The sequence below is a fragment of the Pezoporus occidentalis genome, unplaced genomic scaffold (assembly GCF_034315485.1).
Source record: "Pezoporus occidentalis ecotype Australia unplaced genomic scaffold, CSIRO_AGI_Poc_V1 ctg499, whole genome shotgun sequence".
Taxonomy (NCBI): Eukaryota; Metazoa; Chordata; class Aves; order Psittaciformes; family Psittacidae; genus Pezoporus; species Pezoporus occidentalis.
Genome location: NW_026915834.1, coordinates 35,920 through 49,037, shown reverse-complemented (window position 1 = coordinate 49,037; position 13,118 = coordinate 35,920). Strand labels below are relative to the sequence as shown.

Below are 13,118 nucleotides of genomic sequence, written 5' to 3'. Positions count from 1 at the left end.
AACTGTGATACAAAGCAGCACAGTGCTACAAATAGGGGAAGTAATTCTTTGCATGCTTAACCCAAAAAGCTTTCATTCCAAATGGGAGTTTTCATTTGTGGAAAAGCAGTTTGCTTGAGACTTAAATACTCAGGAAACAGGGGGCTGAAACAAAGGGCTTGTGCCCAGACAGACTGCTTCTGGGAGCATTGATGCTGCTTAGTAGGCCTCTAAATGCTTTTGTATTCATCTCCAGCAGTGTGCCCTTTAACAGAAATGGTTAGTGCTGCAGGAAACAAATAGCACTGGCATCAGCTCAGCTTTAGACTACGAGGCGTTAAGAAAGTCTTAGGGTACAGTAGAGTGACCTGCAGATCCCTAACTCCTGTGGCATTATCTGATCACCCAGCTCAACCAGAAGAACTTGACCCTGAGTAATCGGTGCCGAGTATTTGACCGGTTCCAGGACACCATATCTCAGCACGTGGTCAAGGTGGATTTCTTAAACCGAATCCATAAGAAACATCCTCCGAATCGCAGAGTTCTTCAGTCAGGAAAGAGGAAAGGTTTGAAGGTACGTGTAAACAAGTAGGTGTTGGTGAAAATCCCTGTGTGTGTATTCCAGTTTGGAAGGGAAGCTGGCACGCCCTGCAGGGATAGCCTTCGGGGCAGGAGGAAGAGGGTGGGGTGTGAATGGAGGCGGTGGTGAGAGGTCTGGGAGTCAGCAGTTACTTTTCACTACGGGTGGAATTGAAGAACCTCGTTTTGCTGCCAGCCATAAGGCTCAGCTATTACAACTAAGCCTTTAAATCGAGCACAAGCATAAAAAGTGCAACACACAACCTCCTGAATGTGACCCTGCCGTCAGAATTGGGGCTGCTGTGTTAAACCTCAAAGAGTATTTGTTGCCAGAACACCTGAAAAATGCCATCCAGGTTTCCCTTCTTCTGTGGCCTTTTTTTTGGCATGACTTCTGTTCTGCTTTAGCCACCATGTTGTGCTGAAGTCACGCCTGACCTAAGGGAATAAAAGCTATTAATTTCAGCATGGCCACATCAATGTGAAGTACTCGGTCCTTGAAACAGCTAATGTATTGTCTGCAGGGTTCCTTTGGGTCAGGAAGCAGCGAAGACGAAGCAGAGTGGTGGTTAGGCACTTTGTTTAACTAGTCATTCTTGAGTAATTGTTCTCATGTGTGATCTTCTTTCTCCACAATGTAGGTTCCTGATGCTATAAAGTCCCAATACCGGCTTCCACCCCCGTTACTTGCGCCTGCAGCAATTAGAGATGGCGAGCTGATCTGTAACGGGATCCCTGAGGAACCCTTGCAGAAGCACCTTTTGAACACTGAGCACTTAGCCAGCCAGACAGAACAACAGGAGGTAAATGAAGTCAAATGTTTGGACTCTGCGTCTGTAGTTTCTTTGGTGCAAAGATCCTCTTCCATTTCAGTCATGATCAGAGCAGTTGTCTAGGAAACCAGTCTCAAAATCATGTCTGAAGGTGATAACTTGTCTTGTCTCTGACACCCTTGCCCATTAAAACTTCATTTTGGCTTTCCAGGTGAAATGTAAAACTCCCCACTTGACACTTCAGGGAAGTGGTGATAAAGTCTTCTGGCTTTAAGAGTGAAGTCGAGGGCTTTCTGTCTAGATGTCATCTTTATTTCCTAGCTGAGGGAGAAATACTTTCCACTTTGATTATGTTAGGCTGCTCTCTGACACATTTATTTGTATGTTAATGTCACATTTCTGGCCTGCTCTTTATTGCTGAGAGACTTGGACTTTTAAGCCAAGGTCAAGGGAGCTTCATGTCCTTCTGTTAGTGCAGGAAGTGTGCTTCTATGTGGCAGGTGTATATTCACCATACAGCTTAAAACTAGGAATAAATCTTTTGGTCTTCCTCTACCTTGTGAAAAGGGAAGATGTTCTCCACCCCAGCTTTGGTGAGTGACTCCCTGTAACATGAGGTAGATCAGTTTATCTTTCGAGCGTGCTACAGAGAAAGCTGGAGGATTGTGTTTGGATAGAAGCCCGGATCAGTGAAAGATGTGTTTGTAACCAGCTGAAGAGTTGCAACACAAGTGAAGAGGGGAAGGAGGAGTTTGGGGCTGAGGAAGCGCGTCTGCTGCCTTCTCCCTCCTTTCATCTCAGCTCCTCTCTGTACTGTCCCTGGCCTGGAGATACACACTGTGTAACTTTGATTGTGCTTTTTTACCTCTGGACAAAACTTCCTTCTGATTCTAGATGAGCATCAAAGCAGATGCTGTAGTTCCAGGCTGCATCTGAGCACTCAGCAGCACAGAGAGGCAGCTGAATCTCTTTGAGCTGGGTGAATCATTGAGTAACTGTTGAGGTTTGAAGCACTGTCTGCCTGTGGAGCTAACCTGTGCTTTTTTCCTTCCTCCCAGTGGCTCTGTAGTGTTGTTGCGCTCCAGTGCAGCATATTGAAACATTTATCTGCTAAGCAGATGACTTCTCTTTGGGACTCTGAACAAACAGAGAAGGCTGATATTAAGCCTGTTATTGTGGCAGATGGCTCACTCGCCAACCCTTACCAGGCAGCTGACAAGGCACCCACACCTTCCCTCTATTCCATGTCATCCTGCACCTCAGGGATTACCACCCAGAATTCCTTGAGCTCCTCGCAATCCCAGCAGACTTTGTCACAGGAAGATGTCAACTGCAGCTCTTGTATAGATAAATCCAAGAAGGTGTCTTCTTGTGGGACTTCCAACGGGCCGACAGCCTCTGACATTAAAGTCAATGGTCCTCATTTCTATGGCGTTGCGTCCGAATCTTCAGCACAGTTGACTGACTCCCAGAGGCTGGTTGGGTCTGGTAACACAATCCCTGTTTTGTCCCATCGGCAAACGTGGCCTCGGCCCCTCACGCCCCCAGCGAGTTGCGGACTTGTGAATCACACCATCGGAACCATCGTCAAAACGGAGAACGTAGCAGGACCTGTTTCTTGTGCACAAAGGGGTTCTGTGCCGGTCACAAGTATGCCTACATCCATATCAAGCTCCTGTGCCAGCCTGGAGACCACCAGCACTTTGCAAAGGAAGAATGTGCAGGCACAGATAGGACCGCCACTGACGGCAGACCTGCGATCCGTGGGGTCCCCTCTGAGTGCCACGAGGGCTCTCACCCCCCCGCAGGCTGCAGGAGATGGGATCTCTGCTGTTGGGGCCACAAACCGATTCTGTTCACCAGCACCACCTTCAGGTACGTGCTAAAGAGCTGATCTTGGCCCCCCCGGAGGCTGAGGAAGTGTTCAGGCTCAGTGTTACTCTGAGCCTCAAGGCTTTAGCGGTCTGCCCGTGTTTAACTGGGGATTGTGCTTTCTGTGGAGAGCTGGGAGAAGTTTGTCCCCTCTGTCTTGGCTCCCTTCATGGAAGCCACAGGATGTGAATTTGCTGCCTGCATATACCTGAGAAGCAGGATAGTAGATTAGTTTAATTCTGGCAAGCAATAGTTTTAAATCAGTTGGCTGCTGTGTCCAATGCTGCCTTAAAGCCCTAGTTGCAAGGGAGTTCTCGCAGGATAATTCTGATCCTGGGATTTGTGTACACAGTAAACGCTCTGGTGTAATGGTTCTGTCCCCTAGCATGGATGTGTTTGAAGTCTTTAGCTGCATAGCCTTGGTGTTAGAGAAAGATGGACTTCAGAAGCTGTCGTCTGCTTAGTATCTGCTAGTCTGTTAATACAGGGAAGTTATGGACTTGGATATACCATCTCTGTCCCAGGTTGTACCCAAAACCCTTGCTGTTAAAGTGTATATACCCATCCTTCAGTATAAAAACATCAAGTCCGAGATGCTGATAGCTGTTGAAGTCAGAATAACTGCCCATGGCTCAAATTTGGCTTTGACAGAGCTCTCTTATGTCTCTTGCAGTTCCCAGCTGCTCAGTGCCAGGCCTGCATGCAGCGCTTAGATCTGAGCAGGCAACAGAGGCAACAGCTTTTTATCCTTAAAATTCCTTAATGAGTAACTTCGGAGCTTCACCTCTTGTTTGGAAGCAGTTCCAAGAGTATTTGGCCTCCTTGCTTATTGCTGAACAAACTTGGTTACTCCGAGGCTCCTAGTTTGACCATGCCCTGCTTAGAAATGCAAGACTGGAAGAAGCTTTGGTAGTGGAAATGAGCCCACACTATAGGAAACTTCTTGCTTTGTGGTTTGAAGAGCACTGCAAACCCTACATAATTTTGCAGTTACTTAAGATGTTAATTAATTGCCTTTGCTGCAGTCTACAAAATGCAGATTAAACCATTCTTTTGGTGCAGTGTCTCTCGGGAGAGGTGTAAATATTTAGATTTCCCCATTTAACGTGATGTACATATATAGATTTACAACAAATCTTAAATTAAACTGTGCACATTTTGTTGCTGAGTACAGAAATACAAATCATTCATGACCTTTTCTTGGTGGTGTTGCCATAAATTTCAGGCTTACAGTAGCTCTGAGCAAACCAATTCAAGAAGATCTGGTATCAACAACGCATTAAAGGGATTTTGTTTCCTGGCACTTGCCATTGTCTCTTTCAGCTGTGTGGTCAGTGCCAAAGCAGGAGGGGTTTATTTTGCATATAAGAAAATCTGCTTTTAACTGTCACCTTGTTACTGGATAGTAAAGTACAGCCCTTGATAATTGTGCAGAAATAAAATGGGGCTGTTTGTACTTTTTAGGCATGTTCAGACCTAGACAAGCTCCTTGGCAAATGGCCCTGGGTTTAGTTAGCTTTTCCAGCTCCTGGGGGTTTGGTGCTCATCTTCCCAGTCTCTGTAGGACATCATTTACAGTCTGTCATTGCTGTTGCTTCTAACAGGGGGTAGGAGCTTAAACGTATAGGTCCAGAATTCCTCTGGCAGCAGGATGTGAGAGGCAGGAGCTGGCAGTTGGCTCTGTGTTGGGAGCACACACGAGTCCTGTGAGCAGAGCAAAGCTAATGTCCTCTAATTCAGGCCATTTTCAGAGCATGACTATGAGCAAAATTAGTCATTCTGAGCAGCTTGGAAGGGAAGCGCAGCCTGAGGGCTGGGTGCATGTCTCACGAACGTCACAGTGACATATCTTCTCTACACCATCTTTCTCTGTAGATGGTAAGGTCAGTCCCAGCACCTTATCCATAGGAAGCGCTTTAACTCTACCCTCATCACTCACTTCAAACTCTGCAGCTATGTTGGACCTCACCAGTTCCCTGAAAGCATTTATGGACGGCGGTGAGTATTCAGTTTGTTATCAGTATCTGTTTGTTTGCTTCCCTACAGCATTCTGTCTCTCCTTAAGGAAAAGGATCCAGAGGTAAAGAAGGGTTGCAGTCAGGTGAGGGTGGAGCTGGGTATACATTACCTTAAATATGTCACATGCTTCCCTACTTGTAGTGTTGCCAAGGCAGCGAGGCCAGTGAAGTGTTTCTGCCTGGAGCTTTTCTGGGGAATGATCACAAAGCTATTGCACGGGCAGCTTTCCAGGTGGAATTCACATGCACAGACCTGCAGCCCTGCCATGGTGTGGTGCTCTCTGCAATCCAGAGCTGCTCCTGGTGGCTGTAAAGTCCAGTAACAATAGGCCTTATAGTTGAGCACTCACCTGAGTGGTGATGCTCTGATGGGTCAGTTAATGTTCTGATTTATTTCTGCTTCTGTCAGGCTTCCAGACTGGCCTGTTTTATATTTTCCCTTTGTTGCACTTGGCAAGAAATGCTAAACCTTAGTGGAGTGACTCTAGGAGGAGGAGATTGATGAACAGCACTCGTCAGTAGCATAGGGAGGCTGCTGCCAGAGACAACTTCTACATCTGAAGAGCAGCCTTTCTGGCATTGCCAGTGTTGACCCTCTTTTCTTGGGTGAACCCCAACTCCTCATCCTGCCCCAGCTACTTCTCTACCACCAGGAAAGGCTGTTAAAGTTCTGCTTCTTCTGCTTGCCATTTTACCCGTTGTTGATGTGGAGAAAGCTCTTGGAAAGAAGAGATTAGCCAGCCTGCTTGTTGCTAGAAAGCAGACCTCTGTAGGGCTTTACAAATATCAGTACTTCAGAGCTGTCAGCCACAGATCTGTTTTAAAGTTCAATAATACTGTCTGAATTGCCCTGTTTGGTTTAACTGACCCTGCTATGTAAACCCGTGGCTCAAGAATGAGCCTGTAGCAGCTTCAAAGGTGGCTACACCTTTCCTCTGTAACGTAGGGTTGCACTTTCTAACTAGATAATGGAGCTTCCCAAGAGGGACCCAACCTGCTGCCTGAAGGGGCACGATGCCCACCTCTGCAGATCCACTGGTTCTGAGCCAGACCAGCAGGTTTTCAGCTTTGTCAGCCCTTGTTCCCCTAAGCTTCTGCTTGCAGCCTCAGTTGTAGCTCTGTGGCCGTGGTTAGTGCGCTCCTTGCACACTGCTCACAGGAGATGATATGAAGTAATAAATCAGCTCTGTGTAAGATTCTTGATACTGCAGAATTTGTCAAGTCTTTGCTGTTGAAGCAAATGGCACGTTTGAAAGTGGGACAGTTAAATCCACTGCAGCTCAGATTGCACCCTTTCCATGAATAACTTACTAATTGCTTTTTGTTTATTAACAGAGATTGAGATAAATATGCTGGATGAGCAGCTGATCAAGTTTCTGGCCTTGCAGAGAATACATCAGCTTTTTCCTTCCAAAGCTCAGTCTCTAGCGAGCAGTGTCAGTTCCCATCAGCAATCTCCTGTAGGAAACCACATTGAAGGTAAGAGCAGCCCTAGAATAGTTGGTTGATGTTGAGCCACAGCTTTTTGGCACTCCCTTGCTTATCCATTGAAGGAGATCTTCTCTTGTCTTCTGGTATCTGTCTGATGCTGCCTTTCATGTTTCTTTCATCCCCCCACTCTGGATATCCACTGGCCAGAAACTCCTTCAGGTCCCTCTGTTTAATTATTTACAGACTATGGCAATGGAAATACCTTCAGTAACTCCTGATTTTCTGCTGGAAATCTTTAGTGAAGTTGTGTTTTCTTCATCTTACAATTAGCAATGGGAAGGTTCAGCTGCTTGCTTTTTTGTCCTCACCTTTGATGTGGGCAAGAGAAATACATGAATTCCTGCTCCTTCTTTCTGGAGAAGTTGCTTGTGAGACAAACACAAACAGGAGGATCTGAGGCACAGAATATATGTGCTGTCATTGCTGTGCAGGATAATATTGCTGTCAAGCTTGAAACACTAAATGAAACTAATGCAAATAGTGGAAAACAACTTGCTCCTCTGTTGGAAATCTCCAGATTCCCAAGTTCAGCAGTGGCTTTGTTTATGGGCACTGGTATCAGCATGCTAACACCTAAAGCTGCAGGGTGAACTGGCTTCTGTACCCAGTCAGTTTAGTCTGTTTCCAAGCACTAACTGGACAGCCTTGTTGTGGAAGCTGTTGCCTGCTCCCTCTCTGCTAGGCCTGGGGGTAAATATCCAAGATAAGATCTTTGGAAGCCTGCTACCAGTCAGTAACCTCTGAAACTCTGTGCTTGCCTGCTCTGCTGCTGTAGCATCACAGCATTCTCTAAATGCTTTGTCAGTCTTCTTTTGAACGCTGTTGTAGGACAGCAGCTGTGCTATGAGCTGTGTTCCAGTGCTGCTCCTAACAGATGAGGTCTGGAAATTCTTCAGCAGTCTTAACCCATCACCCTTTAGGGGCAGGAATGCTTAGAATTGCTGATGAAGTATTTGATACGAGACCTTTAGTGAGCCCTTTTGAGCCAGACAGCTCAAAGGACTTGTGCAGGGCAGAGGTGGGGATCTGCATACTGCAGCTTCATTGAGTGCTGCTTGTCCAGTGATGCCACTCAGTGTGGCCAGTGTCCTTGATGTAGGTGGCTCTGGAAACAATCTCTCAGAACCCTCGTGTTCTGTTCTCTGATTTCACGCTCTTGGTGTAAAACTGCCATGCAGATGTGGTGTCAGGAGAGGCCTAAACCCTGTGGGGTTTTTGGTGTCAAAGTGACACTTAGGCTCAGCTCTTTGATTATCCAAAGTGGAAGCGATTGAGAAGCTAGTGGTAGGAAGCTGGTGTCTTCCTCACTGTGGCTTCATTGTGCACACTCACTATTAACATTCCCCTGCTGCATGGCTTGTGTGGGTGATGGGAGAGAGCAATTTTCTCTGGTGACTGGCAAAGAGATGTTTAATGCACAAACATTCCTAGAGGGTTGGGAGCTGAGGGTTAGGACAAAGCTGACTGCATCCTCTTTAGGATCTGTGCTTTTTGGAGAGTCTAGCACTGGGGACTGGGCTCAAGCAGCCTTTGTGGCTGATAACTTTGTTCAAGGGATTTCTTCTTCTCTTGCAGCGCAAAGAAAGGAAGTGCAAGCACGGGCAGTGTTCTATCCCCTCATGGGCTTGGGGGGTGCAGTCAACATGTGCTATCGAACCCTCTACATTGGGACAGGTGAGTAGCTTTTCCCTGGCCTGACCTTGCAGAATCAGGGTGGTTCTCCCTGACCTCTCCCTAAGTGTTTGCCAAGTGGGTGTAGAAGGAAACAGACCCATTCTGGACACTGGTGTGCTGGTGCTGGGATTCTTCGTTACCAGGAAACATGGCAATATTCCCCATCCACTTGAACGTTCATGGGGTTGCACCTTTGTAACCTGGCTGGTATCAGAGGGTGGCTCTCCTGGAGATGTAATGCTTGACTGATGGAGAGAAGAGCTTATGGTTTGCTTGCAGGTTTCATATGTTTGCCTACATTCTTGTAGTGCTCTGGATAGACCCAAGAGCTGAAATGCTCTTCAGCCTCCCTGGAGCTGCTAGCCTTCCCTTCCCCCACTGAAACTTTGTTCTGTGGCTTATCGAGGCATTATTCATGCAGTCCTGGGAGCTCAGACAAAGGCAGTTGCTCCCCTGTTGTTTTGCTAATTGAAGTTTAATTCTGTCTGTTGTTCTCTGCTGCCTGACAGTTTTTTTCTGCCTCTGGAATGAACTGAGCTTGTTTTGTCCTTCCTATTGACAGGAGCTGATATGGATGTGTGCCTTACAAGCTATGGTCACTGTAACTACGTGTCTGGCAAACATGCCTGCATATTCTACGATGAGGTGAGTGCTTGAGTGTTGCTTGGTTTGGGGGTTTCTTATTTGGCATGCACAGCAGTGGGAGAGCTGGAGATGCAGGCAGCAGGTTGCCTTTGTGTGGGGCTCCTTTGTGGACTACAAAGTAAAGAGCCAGGGCTGTGAATGGTTTCACTCCATCGAAGGCTGCGTCAGCGTTTTCTGTCAAACCCTTTTCTGAAGCCCAGAGCTCTGCCAGCGTGATTCCTCTGAGCTAACTGCTTGTGGACAAAGCCTGACCACAAGTAAGCACTGTCACTGCTTCGTGTCCAGGGAAAGAAAAAGTCATGGAAATGGTTTGATGCTTTTCGATCCAGCTGCGTGTCGACATCAGACCTCAGCTGGAACAAGGCAGGGAACTCCTCCCAGGCTCTGCTTTCAGGTGTGGCAGTGCTGCTGAGCGCTCATGCCATCTGCAGTACTCTGTAAATTCTTTATTGAACTGGATTTCAGTGAAGCTCTCAGCATAAACAGAGGTCTGCAGTTGCTCCTTGACTACAGGCCTGAGATTAGTTTGTTCTTGAAGTAAACAGGCTGGTGGGGCTGCCAATAAAAGCGCTGCTGGAGATGTCTCTTAGCATGGAAACAGTCTTTGAAGCAAGATAGAGTCTTTTATATCTCCATTAGTCAAACAGTTACTGAGCAGCATCCAGGATTAACCCACAGCCAGCTTTGGCCATTCCTCCAGTGCACTACAAGTTACAGAACGCACTCAGTAATGGGATCCAGACCTTAAATCTGTGTAGAAGCATCTCCTCACAGTGGTCAGTCCTAAATCAGGCTCTAGGCACTGAACTTCTTCCACACTCCAGCAGGCCTCCTATGGCTGTGGTTGCTCTAGAAGGAGAATTTCCTCTTCCTTAGCTCTGTTTGCTGTTTCTGCTTCTGCCCATTGGCAGCCCTTGGTCTCTGCAGCTTAACAGGTTACTTGAAAACTCACTCTTCTGTGCACGGGAAGCTTTTGTAACTTATTCAAGCTCTGTAGCCCCTGGGGGACAGGGTTTTCAGGCCTCATACGATTCCTGTGAGCTAACCTGAAACCTCCTCCGCTCTGTCAACATCCTCTGCAAAGCTCAGTTGAGCGTGACGCTGCTGGTGTAATGCTGCGTGTCAGGGTAATGTCTCCTGGCATTTCAGACTGCCTCTGTCTTGCAGCTGCTGCAGCACGCTGCCATCCCTCTTGCCATCTTGTGTCTGCTTTCCAAAGTGCATCTCCTCCCTGCTTAGGCACAGGTCTCAGGCCAAGCTTGCATTTAGTGTGCCTGTTAAAATGATGCGCTCCCTTTGGGAGAACCAGCTTGCATCCCTGCTTCCCAAAGATCTGCTGGTCCAAGTGCAATAGGAAAACTCGCTTCTCTTCAAAGCTGCTCTGGCTTTGCTTCCCTATGGAGAACCTGCTCTTGCTGGAAAGCTGTTCTGTCAGCATGAGCCGTTCACGAGGGTCGGGTTGGTGGTCCCTGAAGCTGGAGGATATTTTAACTGCTCTTATTTAACCACCACCAGCAGGAGGGAGAGAGGGGTTGTGTTTCAGTGCTCCAAAAGGGTACATGGGCAGACACCTTTCTGACTTGATGTCTTGATTCCCACTTCCTCCCTTTTTCTTCTTTTCAGAATACGAAACATTACGAGCTGTTGAACTACAGTGAGCATGGGACGACCGTGGACAACGTTCTGTATTCGTGTGACTTCTCAGAGAAGATGACTCCCACTCCTCCCAGCAGTATTGTTGCCAAAGTGCAGAGTGTGATAAGTGAGTGTTGAGGCAGCACCAGCCCCATGTATGATCACAGGGAGCTCTTAGAAGGGCATGGGAGGAGGTGCAGATCGATTCCTTGTTGGTGGCCCTTCTTCTGCAGCAGCTGGTGAACCCCTTGCAAGAATCAAGGAATGGTTTGGGTTGGAAGGGACCTTAAAGCTCCTCCAGCTCCAACCCCTGCCACGGGCAGGGACACCTTCCACTAGAGCAGCTTGCTCCAAGCCCCTGTGTCCAGCCTGGCCTTGGGTGCTGTCAGGGATGGGGCAGCCCCAGCTTCTCTGTGAAGGGGAAGCCTCTCCATTGGCTTGCAGCCTGTGCAGGGCCCAGGCTCTGCTCTAAACCCTGCTCCTGCCTCCAGTGGCAGAGTTACACCGTGCTGAGGTCCCTGCCTGACATCAGCTCTGGTTCAGAGCTGGACCAGTGGCTTTCCCCACGTCTTCCCCTTCCAGGCTGTGAGTAAGCGATCTGGGCTGTGCTACGGGCATCCCATCCCCAGATGGCCTACTCCTGCTTTCCACTTTATCAGCTCCCTCTTGTTTTGGCTGTTAAAGTAGATGTGTAAATGCCTTTACCTCTCTGGGCTGTGGGGAGATTCCCATTTCCCTTTATCACCCACTCCCTACAGAGGACTGAAACACCTCATTGCTGGAGGATCTTACCCAAGGCACCTCAGCAGTAAGCCTGTTGATGAAAACAAGCTGCCACAGCCCACCTAAACTTCACACGTTACCACTTTCCTTTTCCAGAGCGACATAAAAGCAGAAAACAAGAAGAGGAGCCGCATGAAGAAGCTGCTGTGATGAGTTCCCAGGCACAAGGACAGCATAGGAAACCCTGTAACTGCAAAGCCAGCAGCTCCAGCTTAATAGGGGGCAGCGGGGCTGGCTGGGAGGGGACAGCACTGCTCCACCACGGCAGTTACATCAAGCTGGGCTGCCTGCAGTTTGTTTTCAGCATCACTGAATTTGCGACCAAACAGCCCAAGGGGGACACTGCCTTAGTACAAGACATGGACTTGGAGGAGAAGCTTTCTCTGAAACCCCACCAGGTGCCCGTGCTGCGGTCCAACTCCGTTCCCTAGGAATTTTTTTTAGGAAGAGACCTTTTGGAGTAAAGGAAAATAAAAACACCTTCAGACTGTTGCAATGCAAAACTGTACAAAACCAAGGTGGGATTTTGTGTGTCGGCCCAGAGACTGTTCACACGCCGTTTGCATGAAATGAAGAACGTTTAACTTTTTTTAATTTTAACTTTTTTTTTTTTTTCATTTTTTTGCTCAAGTTTTAGGGGCATTTGCACATATATTTGTACTATACATTTCATTTTAAAAAGGAAAACTGCAGCGAGAGCAGGTCGTGTCAGAGCGAGGGGCGACCGCTGTCTGACTCGAGGACTCTCCCTGACAGATAGTTCCCATGCAGTTGTAAAATAATCAGAAACTTGTTCTATTTTGTGCCAGTGACAATAGTTTTATATTAAAAAAAAAGAGAAATACAGTTTTCATACAGCAAATCTATACAATATCATTGTTTTATTTAATGTAAAGAAGCGCTCTTCTTCTTCCCACAGTTATTTTCTTTCTCCCATCCCTCCCTGCTATGGTTGCACTACAAGTAGCTACTGTGTATTATGGGCAGTGAGAAATGAGTTCTTTTCCTGGTGTCCATCCTAATTTTTCTTTCAGACAAAGGAAAAGCGTTGGGATTCTGTGTAAATACATCAGTGATGGCATTTTTTTCAATGTTTTAAAGCTGTGTACAGTGCTACATGTGGTATGACGTTCCTCAAATTGTCTATTGTAGCAGCTCGTTTGTCGTAACCTGTCTGTCTCCTTTTTTGTTTCTATGCCACCTCCCCGCAGAACAGCTTAGTTCCACTGTACATAGTAATTGTAACGTTTTAGACTTTACAGAAAACTTTCCTGTATTCTGTATATAAAAAAAAAATACTTCACATTCTGTTTTCTTGACTGTCTTGTCTTTAACTCTTGTCCCCACAACATGGAGCTTTCTGAGCACGGAAGAGCTGCGGGAAGGATGGAGGCATGGGAAAGTCGTGGTGGTGAGGGAAGGGGTGGAGGGTAATAGGACGATTTTGAAGGGCACCAACTTGCTCCAGTCCAAGCTGGTATTGGATGTTTACAGGGATGGGGTGTTAAGAGCAGGAGAATCGTAGAACTCCACACTGGTTTGGCTTGGAAAGGAATTTAAAGCTCATCCAGTTCTAACCCCCCCTGCAGTGAATAGGGACATCCTCAACGAGGTCGGGATTAAACCACATCCAGCCTGGCCTTGAACGTTGCCAGGGTTGATTCATCCA

The 13,118-nt window shown here is 47.3% G+C and overlaps 1 protein-coding gene across 1 annotated transcript in view; it reads left to right on the top strand.

The window, feature by feature from the left end:
- PHF12 (PHD finger protein 12) overlaps positions 1 to 12,754 on the top strand; it is a gene marked incomplete at its 5' end in the record, with an annotated part of 31,694 nt that extends 18,940 nt beyond the window's left edge. Inside the window, 9 exons of the mRNA XM_062636801.1 lie at positions 389 to 553; positions 1,200 to 1,361; positions 2,390 to 3,206; positions 5,079 to 5,201; positions 6,557 to 6,700; positions 8,288 to 8,386; positions 8,949 to 9,031; positions 10,655 to 10,793; positions 11,546 to 12,754. Coding sequence (XP_062492785.1) covers positions 389 to 553; positions 1,200 to 1,361; positions 2,390 to 3,206; positions 5,079 to 5,201; positions 6,557 to 6,700; positions 8,288 to 8,386; positions 8,949 to 9,031; positions 10,655 to 10,793; positions 11,546 to 11,880 — 2,067 coding nt within the window. The remainder of the gene's footprint in view (positions 1 to 388; positions 554 to 1,199; positions 1,362 to 2,389; positions 3,207 to 5,078; positions 5,202 to 6,556; positions 6,701 to 8,287; positions 8,387 to 8,948; positions 9,032 to 10,654; positions 10,794 to 11,545) is intronic.
- Positions 12,755 to 13,118: the final 364 nt, after the last annotated feature.